This window comes from Akebia trifoliata, chromosome 7, assembly GCF_017979445.1.
Source record: "Akebia trifoliata isolate Shusen 1 chromosome 7, ASM1797944v1, whole genome shotgun sequence".
Lineage (NCBI taxonomy): Eukaryota > Viridiplantae > Streptophyta > Magnoliopsida > Ranunculales > Lardizabalaceae > Akebia > Akebia trifoliata.
The window spans coordinates 23,232,253-23,250,956 of NC_141381.1; the positions used below are offsets into that span (position 1 = coordinate 23,232,253).

Consider the following 18,704-nt stretch of genomic DNA (forward strand, 5'->3'; position numbering starts at 1 on the left):
GTGAAAAACCTAAGAGTTTGTTGTGATTGTCACTCCTTTATCAAGCTAGTCTCTAGGGTTTACAACCATCAGATTATTGTGAGGGACCAAAACCGGTTCCACCATTTCAAGCATGGTTCATGTTCTTGTAATGATATTGGTGATACATGTGGTTTGAATTATATATATATATATTATTTACTAGGATTTTTGTGATTGAGAATCAAATATAACGGCTTGACAAATGATCATTGGTTTTTACAGAATCATGGTTCAACATTAAGAATTAATTTTATTTACAAATTTTTGAAATTCTCTTTTCAAAATAAGAATTTTGGAAAAATCTTTTAAGAAACAAACCTTAATAATCATATGTTTGGAAATAATCGCAGCAATTGTAAGACAAAACTGAAAAATTAGAATTTTCTTTTCTTTCTTTTATAGAAGTGAGACTAAAAAAAATTTACAATTACTTTTATAAATCCCCAAAACCTAGTATGAACTCACGAGTCCGTATAAAAAATCTGACCTCGCATATAAATTAAGCCCCAAAGCATTCAGTCACACAGCACAATTGGAAGTTAGAAAAACTTAATACCTATTTCTATAAATTAACACTCAAAAATATGTTCCCATTGTACATAATTTTCATTAAAATAAGTAAAAATTAAACAATGATGAAATAAGTCTCACACAACTCACAGCAATAAGACAAGGTTGAAGTACAATTTCAAATTACAACTACCATTTCAAAGGAAAAGAAAAGGTTGAAGTCAAAGTACTGTGAAAAAAAGCGATGATGGATCCATGTCTATTGTACACACAAGCCAGATGAACATTCATCTCAAATGGTTAAGGGACGTGTTCACTGACTAATAATAACATTTAGGTTACAAGAAGAGAGAAGAAGAGAGAGAGAAGAAAGAGAGAGACTTGAGACCGAGTTACATACAACTGTCATGAGATCCATTTTTTTTTTCCAGCCCGTTTGAACAAGTTGGCATCTCCATCTTCATCGTCCTCTTCTTCTTCGACATCATCCCCATCCGCCTCGGTAATTCTCCTCTGAATCATCTTCTTCTCTGTCATACTCCTTATCACTTCCTTCAATTATATTCTTCACCTCTGATTTTTTATGCATTAGATCCATACCGAAGTGGCTCCCTATACAAGGAGGAGAAAATAACTTGGTAAAATAAATTTGTCCATAAGCAGTAGAATACAAACAAACTAATATAATTTGTGTATTACATGTGTAAAGAAAGTTTCATACCTAGTTGCCTGATAATATCAGATAAAGTAGCCTGCATTACAAATAGTTGTGGAAATTTATGAGAAAATGAACCAATGGAGTGTTATCCCACTGAAATTAAACCAGAATGGACACTAATACTCACAGTATTGAAGTCCACTTCTCTCAGAATATCACTGACTGCAGCATGCATCTCTTCTTTGCTGGGCTCTAACTTAGGCTTTGTGGTAGCCTCCTTGCCTTTTCCTAACGTAAAACAAAGCATTTTCAAAAGGTAGTCTATTGAGAATAGTCCTTTTACCTGTGATTTCTATGCAAAAGTTGAAGACCAAGATTGTTGAGCCCTTTGAAAATAGAGGCATGGGGGAAGGGAAAGAAAATCCAACTTGAGATCTAATTTTTAGTGTTCTTGGCTTGGTGTTTTTTTTTTGGTGTAAACAGTTTAAAGGAGTTTAGAGGGATGTTTTTTTTGATTTCTTGATCAGATGGGAAACTGTTTGTGGCGAAACTGATTAGCTTCTGCATCCTTTTTGGAGGATACCCTGTTCTCCTTTCAATAAAACTTTCATTTATCAAAAAAAAAAAAAGTTGAAGCCCAAAGGAAATATGAAATCCAGTATATATGGATATAAGGGGGAAAGCATGTCTTTGTGAAATCAGATGATTTTAAAATATTAAACATAATTTTGGTGGAAAACATGCCAAATATTTGTTATGTGGTCTGGAAATCTGTAAGCAAAAATTGCACGACCTCAAACGACAGGTATTGGAGTATAATCAGATGAGAGATAATAGATAATATACCTCGTTCCTTGATAGAAAGCTTTGCCCCAGAATTGCTCGCTCGCTTCTTGCCTGACTTTTTGTCTTTGGAGGGTGGAGTCCGACTCTTCTGGCTTTTATTTTTTAGCCAACCCCTTGGATTTGGAAACTGAGCCCAGAAACTTTACCATCAGTAGCAGAAGCTTTTTTTTGAAGTAGAACCTGACAGGCTTTTCATGGATGATTTTGCAGAGGTTGAAACCTCCTTTTTCAACCCTGGTCTTGGCTTCTGAACCTTTCTTCTTGGTTTTTCTATCAGACCCTTTTTTTCTTTCCATTTGCTGCCTTTGCTTTTTCCTCCTCATCCTCTGATTCTCCCACCCCTTCATCACTCTCTTCTTCCCGAACTCCACCATTCATCTGCTTCATCAGAATCACCTCTGGTGTATGCATACTCAACTTCTTCTTCAACATTTTCCTCTATTTTGGAGGATCGTTTTCGTTTTTCTTTCACTTCAGAGCTTCGTTTCCGTTTCTGAGTATAGAGAAGTGTGCAACACATAAGGTGAGGGCAAAGAAAACATAGTTGAGAAAAATGGACACTAAAAGAAACAATTAGAAAAATTGCAAAGAAAGAAATAAAATTTTGCATCATGGGGGAGAAGCGTTTTTATTGGTCAGCATTGTTCAGAATTTAGACACACTGGCATGGACAATCAGATAATTCCTATTTGACCTGAAAGTCATGGTGTGAATAACGAAACAGCAAATAGGACAAAAATTGCACAAAACATAGGGATTTATGTGGTTCAGCAGTGTACCTACATCCACGGATCAGATCAAGAACAATTACTAGTTTCTTTTTAAGTTTTGCAGCCCTAGAGATCTCTATTTATAAAACCCAGGAGTTGCTAAAATGCATCTATCTCCCCAAAAATAGAAACCACCAAAAAATAGAAAACCTTAAGAAAATATTACATAATTGCCATTTTTGTAATCCTAAAAAACCTGGGCCAGGGTTTCCACCAGCACTGCACCCCCGCAACTCAGCATACCACCAACAGAATGCAAGACATTTACACAACAATATGTTTTTAAATAAAAAAAAGAGGAATTTGGTTTCATGACAACAAGATACTATGGAGAGAGAGAGAGACATACCTTGGCAGATGCTTCGCCAGATGTCGTCTCTGGAGTCACAAAAGTTGTCCTCTTACGCTTTGTACCTTTATGCAACTAAAAAAAGTAACAAATTTTACAAAATAACTCTCAACCTAGACACTCAATTCATAACTTAGCACCAGGAAATATACAAACACAAAGAAATAATGTTAAACCTGTTCCTTATCTGCGAGTGAAACTTCAGTTGTGGCATGTGGAGATTCCAAAAATTCCAACAATTTTGCTAAGAGTTCTTCCTGAAAGCGACTAAGCTTAACAAAATAAGTGTCCACAGTAATAAAGGAGAGAGGAAATACAGAACATGTATCAGTGACCAACCTTTCTAATGCTGGACTTTGAAACCGGGATATCAAGCAAATCACAGAAATCCAACAATTTTTCTTTGACACATTTATCAAGCTTTTCCTTTATTTTTGCTCTTTGCTTTTCCTGCAGAGTATATAACACTCCCTTAATTTTAATTTTTATTTTAAAAATATATATTTTAAGTAAGGCTATAAGAATTTGAGCATAAAATTGAAAACTTGTATCCAATTGTCTTTCATACAACACAGATATCACCTTTTTCCTTCATAATCTAAAATTCATGCATAGGAGAAAGATCCCAAAACTATAAGTAATCATACCTCATTCTCAACCCACACAAAGCCAGAAAACTGGTTTATATTTCTCTTCAAAGTGTGTGTCTGCAAAATAAATATACTGATTACTTTCTGACAGTAGATTCTCGAAGATACCAAAAACAATCAAGACTCCAATGAATGGAAAAAAGGTGATCAAATAAAGAAATCCCAGGGTTAGACTAATTGTTCCAACTAAAACAGTTTAAATTGATGCAGACCCTAAAAAAACGAAGGAAACTTCACCTTTCCTTTCTTTCCAAAAAGAATGGTGTGAAGCATATGCAGGTTTTCATCAGGTTTTCTCTTTGACATCTTGAAAGCCACTGAAACAATTCACAAGATCAGAGAAAAACCCACAAACTTATCTGTTGTAACAATAAATCAAATAGACCTAATATATAGCACCATATTCTAGAAAAGATAACTGCTGGTGGAAAGTTCTGCCCCTAGATTTGCAAATATTTTGTTCCAAAAACAAAATAATGGCATCAGCATCACAGATATCCCAGTATCATATTACAAAGTCACTAACATAAGAATAAAAATAGGCAACCTCCAACCTCTTCATCCTAACTGGCTCCTGCATCATTTAGCCCTAGCTATTTGAATTGGTTGTGCTTTCCTTGTTTAACTTCCATGAATGACCATGCCTTGTTCAAGTGTTTACTTAAAGATGATAAAACATTGCCATTAGAACTTTACACTAGGGTATAGTTCTACGTGATAACTCTGATGATAACTCAACAGCTAGTTGTCTCATGGACCACACTTGTCAACACAATTTAACCGAGTTACATCAGCATTTTTTCTATAGTTGGTTGATATGGGTTTCATGAAAAACCATGATCAATGTGATTTGTCTCACCACCAGCTCAACCACATGCCACAACAACAAGAAAATGTGGCCAGCACAAGCCAAACCAGAAAGTGAGTGGGATCTGAGTGTCAGCCAGCAGACAGGTTATCAACAATGACGTTATCTTGCAACTGAAAGTGTGATAAGTTCTTTATTTAGTGCGTGAAAATGTGCCTTATTTAATCATCCATAGTGAACTAGTCGATCATACAACATTTGTAGCAATTTCATACTAGAATGTACTAATCTAATTAGTCATTGTTTATATATTTTTATTTTATAAATTCCAAAATTTGAAACGAATTTTGCTTCTTGTGCTTCGTGAAATGTGAAAACAACCTACAAACTGTAACTTGAAATTTGAACGTGTCCATTGAAGATTTTAGTGAAAATATGCCTTAAATTTAATAGTTCAGTTTTTCAACTGTTACTTTCAGAACCTTCTTTAATTATCCTAAAAACAAAAAACTCATACTTGATTATTCAATCAAGTATGCCTAATTCTTGATTTGAATCAAAATTAATAACCCCATCAAGTCCCAACCAAGTTCCATGTTTTGCTCTCCACACCGTATAATAGAAAATGAGAAACTTAAGAACTTTGCCCACTTGGGGAAACTGTTATAGAGAGATTCATAATTTATTGTTATGAACATTTAGAAGTATGACACATTTTTCATAGTTTGTTTGGGAATTCAAAGTGTTAGACAAACATTGATAACAGCATTTATCAATATTTACTCACCAAGGAGTGAAAGAGACATGATAAAATGGAGGTTAAAGAGAAAGAAGCTCATTATTATTGATGACATCAATTGGTACTAGCATTATATGCAACATGGACATTCTAACAAATGGTATTTGAGGAAAGTTTTCTGATTGCAAACTCCTCAAGATAGTCAACACCAAAGATGCCTTCTTTTCTCACAAGATCTTCAAGTTCAACACTTCACTGCATCTGGTCTTCTTCTCTAGTGAAGCCGCTCTGTGCTTCACACCGGTATGGTGCCTGCCAAAGAAACTCCAACAATCAAATTAGTTAGGGAAGATGAGAGAAGTTCGAAAAGGAGTTGCAAAGCAAGCTTTTCTAGGGGAAATAGGTCTTAGAGTTGAATGGAAGATAGGACAAAAGATTCTTAGAGAGAGGAGGGGAACAAGTGGAAATGTGGACTCTCAATTGCTTGACAAGCAACAAACATTCCGTTGCTTTGGTGGTTCCACGTGAATGGTTGCCCCTAAGATAGCCAAAAAATCATCTCAGACGGTTTGAGTACATGCCTCAGCACACTTTTCGTCTTGTTAAGGAAAAAAGATATGGCGGATTTTGAAAGATTTGTTGGGAGTTTGAAACTGGCATAATTGACAACCTCACTTATTAGGCTATCTGCGGAGATACATGAGACTACACCTTGAAAGAAAACCACCATAAGGCCAAACAATGGGAGTTTGTGTGAAGTCCCTAGCCTAGCTATTTAGCTTGCCTAATGGCGAAGCTAAATAGCTAGGCCGAGCTTCCTACTCAATCGGCAGCTCAAACAACACTAACCATATGTTGGATGGGCCTCATATAACCACTAAGTAAGGGCATCTTGCCCTTGGCCTTACAAAGAATTGAGGTACCTCGACCTGATGTGGCTCCTCTTTGACAGGTATTTGGCCAAAGCGTTGGACTGACGACTCATCACCAAAAGAACAGGTTGAGGTGATTGTTGATGGTCATTGACACGAATCTTGAGGCAACACATGAATTATCGATTGAGGGTGCAGAAATTTGAATTTCAAAGTATTATAGTGCCAAAAAGGCGATGACAACTACCATGCTGACAAATAAAGTTCTATGCGATTTTAAAAATAATTATTTTTAAAAGTCACCTTACAACAATAACCATAAATATTTTATCAATGATAGTTTTTTCACTATTTAGTTCCTCTGATTTATGTTCATGTCCTTTTCTATCTTTTCATATTTATTATGTAATTTATATAAACAAATTACAAGGAGAAATAAAGCATCAATTTTTTGGAATTTCTCTCTCTTTATCTTCTCTAAACCCTAAATCAGATTTCTACATGCTATCAAAGCTTTGGTGACAACTGAGAAGATTGAAGACAGTTCTAAAATCCTTTTGTAGCCCTAGGACTGTAGCAAGCCAGTAGCTACCATCTAGGTGCTACTGCAGGTCATCCAGCAGCATCCTAGGTCTGCCGCAAGACAACAAACACCTCCTAGGAGTGCCACAAGTCAGCCGGCAGCCTCCTAAGGGTGCAGCAAGTCAACAAACACCTCCTAGGAGTGTTATAAGTCAGAAGCAACCCACCTAGGGGCTGCCGCACATCAGCAGCCACCTCCTACGGGTTGTCGCACCACCCCGTAGGGTTGCCTCAAGTCACCTAGGACCTTTTCTTTTATTAGGAATGCGACAGTAGGTTCTACGTGGTCCGTCGTTTCTGAGTAATTTCTAGTATGATCTAGATCTTTTGTGAGCAATTTATTTCTCCAAAGTCATGTCAAAAGTAACTTCAGGACAGTCTACCAATAGTGATTTTGGATCCTCGCAAGTCAGAAATGAAAATCCAAACTTCCAGATCACCACAATCAAACTCGATGGCACAAACTACTTGGAGTGGGCTCAATCTGCGAAACTAACCATCAATGGAAGACGAAAGACATGCTATTTGAATGGGAAAAAGAAATAATATAATATCTCACATCTTAAGTACGACCAATGGGATGCTGAGAACACTTTGGTTATGTCTTGGTTGTTGCATTCAATGCAACCTCATATTAGTAAAGGATACCTTTTCTTGAAGACCGTACAACAGATTTGAGAATCGGTGACTTGAACTTCCTCTCAGGTTTAGAATAGTGCAAGAATCTATCAATTGGAACAGAATATATCACATCTCAAACAGGGGGAGAAGACATTGTCAGGCTACTTTTCTAATTGTGCAGAATGTGGGAAGAGCTCGATCACTATTTATCCTTCATTGGGGAAAGCCCTAAAGATTGTACACAGTTCAACAAACATGTTAAGACACATCGCACTTTCCAATTTCTCGTCGGTCTGAATCCCAAGTTTGAGATGGTTAGAGTTCAGGTTCTGAACAGAGATCCCTTACCTCCTTTGAACACTGTGTACTCTCATGTTCAAAATGAAGAGACTTGACGCTTGGCTATGGGACATCTGGACATTCCTGTGAGTGATAAATCTGTCATGACAACTAGTAGACAAGGAAAGGACAAGCTTCAAGAGCAAAGAAGTTTGATAAATCCACCCGGGCACCCAATAGTAGAGAGAGGCCGAAGTGTAATCATTGTGACAGATTTGAACATATTTAAACAAAGTACTAGGACTTGATGTGTCATCCTGATTCATTTTAGCCTAAGGCTGATCTTCCTCAACTCATCATGCTTCTAATGCCGTCTCTAGCAGTACATGCACCATTCTTTGAGGAAGATATTACTCATTTGAAGGCTTTATTAGATGTTTCTACTGCGACCACTTCCCTCACACATACACAAGTACTTCTGCCACTGCTCATCATGTTTCCTCATCTCACTCCAACTCCTGGATTTTTAATTCAAGAGCTTCAGATAACATGACAGGTATATCATATTTCTTTTAGTCCTATAACCCCTGATCAGGCAAGAACAAGGTCCGCCTAACTAATGGTTCCTTATCATCTATAGGCGGTAAAGGAACCATCAAGGTTCCTAATAGTTTTCCTTTGTTCAATGTTTTACATGTTCCTAATCTCCCTATTAATCTCGTGTCTGTTAGTAGTATAACAAAAAATCTGAATTGCAGTGTTATCTTTTTCCTCTCATTATGTCTTTTAGGATTTGACAACGAAAAAGGTGATTGACAGTGGTCGTGAAGCAGATGACTTATTCTTTAATGTCTCAACGTCTCAACACATTCCACATGCTCATACTTCTCAGAGTAGTAATATCAAGGTAGTCAATAAATATCGAATAATGCAGTGGCATATTCGATTGAGTCATGTTTTTTTTAGTATTTACAACATCTATTTCCTACTTTGTTTCAACATATGTCATTGTTAAAGTTATAGTGTGAAGTTTGTCAATTGTCAAAGCATTGCCGTTCCTCTAATCCAACAAGTTTAGATAAAAGAAGTTCAACTTTATTCTCTCTTATGCATTTTGATGTTCTCTCTTTTGCTTGAACAATTGTGTGGGAAATGATACAAACCCAAAATCTTCTAAGGAGAAGTAGTTTTTGTGGGCTGAATGGGTGTTGTGTGTGTTTGCAAACGAGAAATCTTCTAACCACTTGGTCGTTCATTGTGAGGTTGCGTTTATCCTTGTTTGGCGTGGTTTGGTGTGCCCCATATTTGGTTAGAGGTGTCCTCGGGAGTGGCTTCCTTTGGGTTTGAGTTTCGGCATGCAAAGAAGTTGATTTGATATTTAACTTCATTTGCAATTGTATGGGGCATTTGGAAAGAAATAAATGCTAGACCCTTTCAAGGGAAGACACAAACAACACAAGAGTTGATTCTTTCGATCTTTGGGCTGTTAATCTTTTGGTACAAAATCTTCAGAGAGTTCAGAGTTTTTCTTTGAGGATTTCTTGATCCATTGGGATATCGTTTATGGTGTCGATTGTACTTAGTTGTCTTTCTCTTTAACCTTTTGTGTTGTTGGGATGGGTCATCTCAACCGGCCCTTTTTTTGTTTGTTTGTTTCTTATCTATCAAAAAGAAAAAATAAAAAAGTATGATCATCCAACCGAGTTGATTTTAAGTAAAGGTGATACCTTACATAAGCCCATGGATCTAACTATTTATATGTACCTTTCTTGTCACTTACATGGTTTAAATTTCACCAAAATCGATTTCATTTACACCGAAAGAATTCTCAACAATCTCACTGTTCAAAACTAATAGAAAGACATATAGCAGGAAATTCCACATGATGTTTGCATTTGGTGCAGAAAACAATACAATTACAGAGAAAAAAAATCAATTAAATAAAAGAAAATTATTATTTTATTACAGATAAGTACCATTTGGAATGTCCTTCAACTGTGTTCCACGACCCTGAAATCCAATAAAACCCATTGATCCAAATCTTGAAACCTGACCTAAAATGTCATTACAATTGAAAACAATAAAGAAAAATAACAATAAATGTGGATACCTTCTCGATAGAAACTCCTTTAGGTGTGGACGGCCTTTCCGAAGACGAAGCTGAGTACCTTTCAACGGTTTTTCTCTCTCTCGAAGGTCTCTCAATCGGAGTAATAGGTTCTTTAGGGCTCAAATTCCGCTTTCTCGACTTCTTCTCTGTCGATTCTTCACCCGATTTCTTCAATTGGTTGCCGCCTTTCTTTGCCGAACCACGCTTTCGAACACTTTCCCCTTTCTTGGTTCCTTCATCTTTAACTTCCTTCTCTCCCTCTGAACTTTCTTCTTCTTTTGGTTCCTCTTTCTCCTCCACCTCTGAACCTCCTGTATCTTTCTCTTCCGAAGAAGCTCCCTCTTCGGATTTTGTCTCTTCTAGGGTTCCAGAAGCCATGAAAATAAGGAATCAAGAAATCAAGATTCAAGAACGAGTGATGAAGTTCTCGAACCCTAACTCTGGGGTTGCAGAATCGAAGTAAACCCTAGCGATCACCATGAAATCTCATCAAGAAATAGAGAGATTGAGAGAGCTCGTTGATGCTAACGTGCACACCTTTCTTTCACTTCGTCGACGAATGAGAGACTGTGTTGTTGAGTGACAGTTTCGAGTGTCCTAGTCTCGAAGTCAGATGGAGATAGAGACAAAGCTAACGTAATGATATTGGATTTGGGGGTTTAAAAGGTCGGATGGTGGCATTTAAGGGCGGGCGGACAGAATTAGTTTAGGTTTGAAAATTTTAGAGGGCTTGGGCTCTCCTGCCCGAAAGTCCAATATAAGATGCTTTTCTTGAATTTTTTTTTTTTTTTTTTTGGAACACACTGCCTTTTTCATGGGCCTATCATATTGTAGAAGGGATTTTTGTGATCACCTTGAGATTTACGAACTCCTAATGGATTGATCTATAGCTCCTCGAAGTCCTCCATGTTCTTTGGTCCAAAGAAGCTCCAATGCCAAAGTCAGACCAAAGAGTTCACTAAAATTCAAAGTTTTTGGGCTCAAAATTCATACCTTTGTGTGTAGGGCTCATCTCTTATTTATAAGGAGAGAATTCTTCTTTCCACACAACTTTCTCTCTTATCTTATTATATTTAGAGATCAGATCCGTGAGAAATCCTCCTTCTAAGAGTCCTTCATGGGTTGTGGCCCCTAAATCTCGAGAAGTATGGGATTAGAATTTTGTTCGTTCATGGATTCACATTTCCCCAACCTCCATCCCGAGCCCCTCTCCTCGACCCTTTGCTCTAGCCTTATCAATACTTTGGTTGGAATTTTGTTTCTTATTTATCCTTTTATCTTCCGTTGACACATTTTGTTATCTTGGGGGTCAAGGATTTTATCCCCTCACAATGCCCCTTCTCAAAATGTCGGAAATATCTCGTCCTTCCAAGAACTTGTACTACCCTCCCCTTGAGCTTGATGGGAGTTGACCTTGGGTCTCTGGACAACATGAGTTATGTCGATTGCGTGTTCCCAATGCATGCATTAATTGGTCAATCCATGTGTCCTTTCACTGGTCTGCAATCTTGAGCCGTCACCTCATTAATGAGCATGCATTCAATGCTTGTGTTTCACCTTATGAACGGTCGTTTTTTTTCCACATGGCGCTTTCTTATTGGTTCGAGACAGGGTGTATGGCGTTCGGTCTCCTCGACTTTGGGGTGTATTAATGGAAAATCAATCCATTATGAGCTCTCTAACCTATGCAGCTCCGTTCGTCGGATGGGCCATGAATCTTGAGACATTTTTTCCTTATAAATTTAAGATTTTTCCTCATTTCCTTCTCTTTTATTTGTTTTTTTTTTTTTGTCAAACTTTTGTTGCCATTCCTCCCCATTTCTTCTCGAAACTCAAAGCCCTCTTCATTTGTAATCAAGCGAGGACTCTGCTTGTCATATCCCTTCTCTTTGTCCTTATGTTCCAGGTATTCTTCTTGGTTTCCTTCACATTTTTGCGTTCTTTCCCCTCTATTTTTTACATTTTTTTTTTTTTTTTTGACTCTTTTTTTCCTTTTTCCTCTTTCCTTTACATCCAAAAATCCAAGAAAATCAAGGCCAAAAAACCCCATGTCCATGTGAAGCCCTCAATAGAGGACTTCAGGGCTACCTTTTCCATTCCAGACTTTGGGGCCACTAGGTAGTACAAGGAGCCTAACCTTGATAAAACTTGAGAGAAGGACGCCATTGTTGTATATTGGGGTCAATTCCGAGCTGGCCTCAAAATACCTCATTCTCCCTTGACCTGAGAGTTCTTAAACTTTTATCACAAGGCCCCTGGGCAGATAACAGGAAATTGTTTATGTATAATCTACATGGTGGAGTTGATGAACTCCCGACTTCCGACAGACTAGAAGCTCGGTTTGGTAGATATCCGAGCCCAATATAGAATGCCCAAAGCCCTAAAGAGATTCGAGTTTTACTACCTATTGAAAAGGCAAGGACGAGAAACACTACTACATCTTCCTAAGACTTATAAGGAGTGGTTCATTTATCCCGTCAGGTTGACGAGGTCTTGGGATTACATTGAGGGGAAATCTTCTCCCACCCCCAAAAATTACTATTTTAATTGGACTAGAAAGTTTTTCCCTACCCTTTCTTTGTTACATTTATATTTTCGTTATCTAATCTAATGAAGTTCACTTATTTTACAAGGGTCAAAGACGAGACTCTACCTCCTGCCCATGTCGTCGAGGCTTTTCTAAAATATATGAGATTCAAGAAAAGATTAACTTCACTTTCTCCTTCCCTTCCCATCGTTTCTTCCCAATAGCCCGAGGTGGACCTTCCCATCCTAGGCTTCTCTCTTCCACCACCTTGTCCTCAGGGTCATTTTTCGACACTGAATCCAAAGAGGAAATGTCTTCTCAACTTGTGGCTCGAAAACCTACACCACACAAAGGCCCTGCCAGCATTGTCGAGCTTGCCCCCATTCCCATCATCATCATTTTTTCCCGTATACTTTTCTCCTCCTTCTGTCCCCATTCTCACCCAAACTAGTTCCTAATCTGGGAATGGTGACCTAGTCAGCCAGGTCACTACAACAAACTCAGAGGAGTAGCATCCAAGCAAAAAAAGCAAAAGAGGAATGATGCCTTAAGAGATCAGGAGGTGACCCTGATCTCTTCTATTGTGGCCTTTAGGACCAGTGGGTCCTTTGCACAGGAAACCCCTCGCGAATGAAAAAGGTCCTCACCTTGAGGGTACTTCAATACTCTTCGACCCTAAAGTTGTTAGGACCTTGGTGGAAGGGAGCCTACTCCCTTTCAACAAGAAGGTGGTTGCCAACCACCTAGAAAAGGACCAAATGCCTTTTCTCGACAAGCTTTGACGGTATTTGTCCTTGGTAAGCTCGGTCCATTTTCTTATGATATATTTGTCCTCTATTTATCATATTTTCCATGTACTTATTCATTTGTTAGTTCCTTCTTGCAGGTGGAGCACAGTGCATTCTCCTTGGCTTGGGAGTGCACAAATGTTCTCTAGAGTTTGCGTTCATCTCGCTTTTCCATGGAGTCTAGTGACAAAGAAGTCGTTAACTGTATGGGTCAGGTTGAAAGCCTTCAGGGCCAACTTTAGAGCTCGAAGGACCAACTAGCCCAGACAACCCAAGCATACAAAGGTCGGGTGGACAGGCTGAACGAAGAGTTGAAAACCTTGATAGAAGAGAAAGAAGAAAAGAAGAAGAAGGTAAAGGAGGGGTAGAAAGCCGACCTCCAATGTGAGCTTGAGGAGAATGTCATGGAATAGGAGAATGCCCTAAACGAGGAATGGGCCCTCACAACTCAGCTGAAGGCCACCATCCTGGATCTCAGAGCGAGCAAGGCTCCTACACCAGTCCTATGCTCAAAAGACACTCCAACGCCCATTCTTCCCATCCCTGATCCTACTGATGGCAATGACGCAACTCTCCCCTCCAACCATGTTAATGTATTTCCTCTTCAAGAAAATGATTTGCCTACTGACCCGATTGAGGGCTAGGCCTTTATAACTTTTTTTCCTTTTGTTATATTAATGAAATGTATTTTCCTTTTACTCTGCGTTCTCTCTTTCATATTAACTTATAACCTCTAACTTTTGTTGAATGCTTCATGGTGGTGACTTTTGACACTTGGAAAATTTTCATCCCTTTTTTCTTGAGCAATTCTGACCTCACCTCATTGGATAGGGTTCGGTTCCCTTAGTGAACTGACCTTTTTTTACTTAGGAAATATTTTTGCCTCATTGAATAGAATTTAGTTCCTTCAATGATCTACCCCTTTTTTCTTAAAAAACAACAATGTTTTACTCACATAACTAAGTGAAACTCAATTCCCTTGATCAATCGGCCTTTTATACTTAGAAAATATGTTTGCTTCAGTCCCCTTATTGAGTGAAGCTCGATTCCCTCAGTAAACCGACCTTTTTTTTCTTAGAAAACCATGATACTTCACTCACCTAACTAAGTGAAGCTCAATTCCTTCGGTGAACCGACCTTTTATACTTAGAAAATATTTTTGCTTCACTCCCCTCATTGAGTGAGGCTCAATTCTCTCAATGAACCGACTTTTTTTTCTTAGAAAACCATGATACTTCACTCACCTAACTAAGTGAAGATCGGTTCCCTCAATGAACTGACCTTTTATACTTAGAAAATATTTTTTGCTTTACTCCCCTTATGAGTGAAGCTCAGTTTCCTCAGCGAACCAATTTAAAAAAAAAACGACTATGCTTCACTTCACCTAATTGAGTGGAGCTCAGATCGCTTAGTGAACCGACTTTTTATACTATGAACATTTTTCATCCAAAAGAAGCCATTTGCATATGTAGAGCATTACTAAGCAATAAAATCTTTTATTAAAATAACTTAAACAAATTGGAGACCATTTCCTCATAATCTTTATAAACAACAACTCAACTAAATCCTACCAAATAGGAAAGCAAACTCTTATTGCCAATTAAAGAAATTCCTACCAATAAACTAATAACTTCCTACTGAAAGTACCTTTTTAGCTTAAACGTATTCCAAGGTGAATCCTTGACTATTGTCTTCAAGTGAATGCCCCTATTTTCCCAAGCTTGTCTGTCACATATAGACCTTCCTAGTTTTCTTCGAGCTTTCCACTATTCGGGGCTTGTGTGTTTTGGAAGACACTCCTGAATACCAAGTCTCCTGGCTTGAGTACCTTTCTTCACATCTTCTGATTGTAAGACCTTTTCAACTCCTAATGATATCTCTCGAGCCTTTCTAACACCCTCTTTCTTATTTTATCTATCCAATCAAGGTTCTGAGCTATGGGTTTTTTGATAACGATATCCCCAACTACTCATGTATTACCTATAGACACTTGCACCTCAGTTAAAATTATAGCTTCCATATCATAAGTTAAGGCAAACGAAGACAGATCAATACCTTTCCGTATAGTAGTTTGATAGGCCCACAAGACGTTGTGCAGCTTGTCAATCCATTTCCTTTCTGATCATCCAACTTCTTCTTCAAGGAGTCCAAGATTGTTTTGTTTGATGCCTTTACTTGTCCATTCCCTTGGGGATAACTAGGTGTAGAATTTATCTTTCTGATCTCTATCCATATGGTGAAGTAGTTAGTCCTTACAAGCATAAACTCTCTCTTCCTACTAGCTCAGGGGAAAGGTCCCATGATATCCAATCCCCAGATGGAAAATGACCAAGGATTACCGATCAGGTGAAGCTCCTCGAATGGTTGGTGTATTATTCGAGCATGTCTTTGGCATTTATTGCACTTGTAAACATATTTTTTTTTGCATCTTCCTACATGTAAGGCTAGTAGTAACCCTGAGTTGTGGCTTTATGAGTCAGGGATCTTCCTCCTAAATAGTTTCCATAAACCCCTTCATGTATCTCACCCAAGACCAATTGTGCCTCTTCTAAGCTCAAACACTATTAGGTGCGGGCCTTCGATAGAGTTCTCCATTTACTATGAAATACCGACCTACTTTCCTCTTCAATTTCCATGCTTCATTTATGTCTTTTGGAAGTGCCCCTAAGCTTAAATAGCTCATTATCTCATCTTTCTAGCTCGGACTTGGATCTATTTGCATGCAATCCCTTATATTCTCAAGTTCGATTCTTGATCTATCTTGGAATTCGACCGAGATAGTTCAAGTTTCTGTGTCTTCGAGCATCGATGTTACATATGCTAGTTAGTCTACGTGACGATTATCATCCTTGGATACCCTTGTTATTTTCACCTTCTTGAACCCTATCATCTCTCCCTGCACAAGTTCTACATATTTGGCGATCCTCCCATTTTTTGCTTGATATTTCCCCATGTATTGCTCAACCACCAGTTGGGAGTCTAAGTAGACTTGGAGATCTTGGATTCTTAAACCTTGAGTAATTTTCAATCCTTCAACAAATTTTTCGTACTCAACTTCATTATTTGATGCCCCAAACCCAAGTTTTACTACTTTTTCCAATTTGTCATTACTCGAGGTCACTAATACCATTCCTACTCCAAACTTAGACAAAATCACTGATACATCCACAAATAACCTCCAACCTATTTCTAGACTCATAGGGTTGGGTGTATCCTTTTCTAGTGGCTCCACATCCTTTTCATCTTCCTAGTACGGATCTTCCACAAGAAAATGGGTTAGGAAATCTACAAGTACTTGCCCCTTTTGTGCATTCCTCGATTCAAATATCAGGTCGAACTTTTCCAGCGTAACCGCCCACTTGACTATTTTTCTAGACTTCTCTATTATGTATAAAATCTCCCTGAGTGGGTAGTCTGTGAGCACCCTTACCCTGTGAGCTTGGAAATAAGGTCTTAGTTTTTTAGCAGAATATATCAGTGCCAATCTGATCTTCTTCGTTCGATTGTACCTGACCTCAGATTTCCCCAATATTTTACTTCTGAAGTATATGGGTAGCTCATTCTTCTCCTCTACCCTGAACAATATCGAGCTTATTGGCATAGGGGTAGCTACTAGGTAGATTCCCAAGGTTTTTTCGTTTACTAGCTTCCTCAAGATCGGAACGTCCCAAGGTAGGCCTTTAAATCTTGGAACACCTTTTTTGCATTCCTTTATCCAATCAAATCCCATCCTTTTTTTTAGCAATATGAAGAGGAGTTAGCACTTATCTGAGGACCTCAACATGAACTTGTTGAGTGTAACTACCCGTCCTACTAGCTTTTATACTTGTTTCTTTGTAAACACCTCATTTTTGCATCTGCAAAATACGACAATTCGTCATTTGATTGTTATGTATTACTGATGATGAGCATAAAGAACTCTAAGACTTGTGAGTATTATCTCTGATTTCTTTCAACTCTAGTCCTTACTCGGTATGACTCGATATAGAAAATCACGCACGTTTAGGATCGTTACAATTTACACTCGATTTAGCAAACAAGTACACTTAGGTTCGCTACACATTTCAATAACTTAGAGATATTATGTTCGAGTTGTAGATGATGATAAAATAAAGAACAAAAGAAAACCTTGGCAAGCAAGCGTCAAACCACAAAAACAACGTTAATCCAAAATATATTTCTTCCAATCCAATTCAAGTTTTCGGAAAATGATAAAAAATAAATTTTGAAAAGGATTTATCTAAAATAAACTACTGAAATAAAAATTAAAAAAAAAAATATGATAAAGAAGTATAAATCAATTGGATCCACCTTCACAAGTTTTATCAGGGAATTCTGGTTCTCTTTTTATCTCGATCCACTAAACAATGTTAATGTTTGTGGATCGAAAAATCAAGTCGTTAAAATATAAACGAGATCAAAAGTATGCAATAATTTAGATAGAGATTATTAGATAAACATTAACTATTCTCTGTGAAGCATGGTTATTCTTGGACTTATCAAAGAAAGAAATCATCAAAACTATGAGAAACATTAATATTCAACCTAATAATAAAAACCTACGTTATCTCAATAACTCAGGCCGTGATTATTAGATAAACATTGATTGTTCACTGTAAAGTATGATTCTTCTTGAACTTATCAAAGAGAGAAACATTAGAACTTTGAGAAACATTCAATGGTTAGCCTAATAATACAAACCTAACATTATCACAATTAAAACTATGAAGTAATTTGAGAACAATCATAACACTGACAAATCTTACTTCGACTTCCTTAACCGATCTAACGAAGATTTAGTCAACAATCATCGCAAGAACAATAAAGTAAAATAAAATAAAGAAAACAAGAAAAGAGAGGAGAGATGAGAGAAATAAATTATCTTTATTACTTGACTTGAAATTGGCAGTCTCTTTATAACTTTCATGGAATTCAAAAAGAAAGAAAATAAAAAACCTAAACTAAAATAAGAAGAGAAGTTGACCTCCGAGGGAGATTGAAGATTCCACAAAAGATGAGATACCATTTGGTCTGGTCTTCTATTTATAGAGAGACCGGATTAGAGTTTCTTGGGTAATTAGGGTTTTGGAGATACTCCATGATTACAAAAATACCAAAGTCCTACTTCAATACGAATTTTTTTAATCACCAAGCTTCAGTACAAATCTCCAGGTTTGACCTTTTTAATTGACCACGCTACTGCTGTTGACCCTGGCGCCGCCATAAAGTTTTGGTCAATTGACTTGACTTTTGGTCTACAGTCTTTTTTTGGATCCTAAATCATAGTGGTAACTTCGATTTTTTCTGATTCGTCTTGAAACTTCACAAATAATTCTTCTTACACGTAAATAATAGTAATTAGTTCTGAATTACATAATTAAATGGAAAATATGAATTATTATGGACTAACAATGAACTTATATGCAGTTAGAGGGTTTAGTGTATAATTTACTAATAAAGTCTATGTAATTAGGGCTCTAGAAATGACTTTCTAGACCCTGATCATATTATGATGCTAGAAAAATATGATCTTAAAACTAAAAAATAATCATGTTGGGATTAAAAGAAACCTCA

At 37.4% G+C, this 18,704-nt stretch overlaps 1 protein-coding gene across 1 annotated transcript; it reads right to left on the bottom strand.

Annotated features, from left to right (window-relative positions):
- Positions 1-1,015: 1,015 nt before the first annotated feature.
- On the bottom strand, positions 1,016-10,488 carry LOC147398442 (DEK domain-containing chromatin-associated protein 1-like). The gene is made up of 12 exons (XM_086446723.1): positions 9,816-10,488; positions 9,682-9,715; positions 4,042-4,121; positions 3,802-3,861; positions 3,494-3,604; positions 3,331-3,411; positions 3,155-3,229; positions 2,385-2,528; positions 2,036-2,162; positions 1,377-1,477; positions 1,253-1,283; positions 1,016-1,143 (listed from the first exon to the last, which is right to left on the bottom strand). Exons 1-12 carry the CDS (start codon positions 10,191-10,193, stop codon positions 1,016-1,018), a joined length of 1,350 nt encoding a protein of 449 aa, XP_086302849.1. The 5' UTR covers positions 10,194-10,488.
- Positions 10,489-18,704: the final 8,216 nt, after the last annotated feature.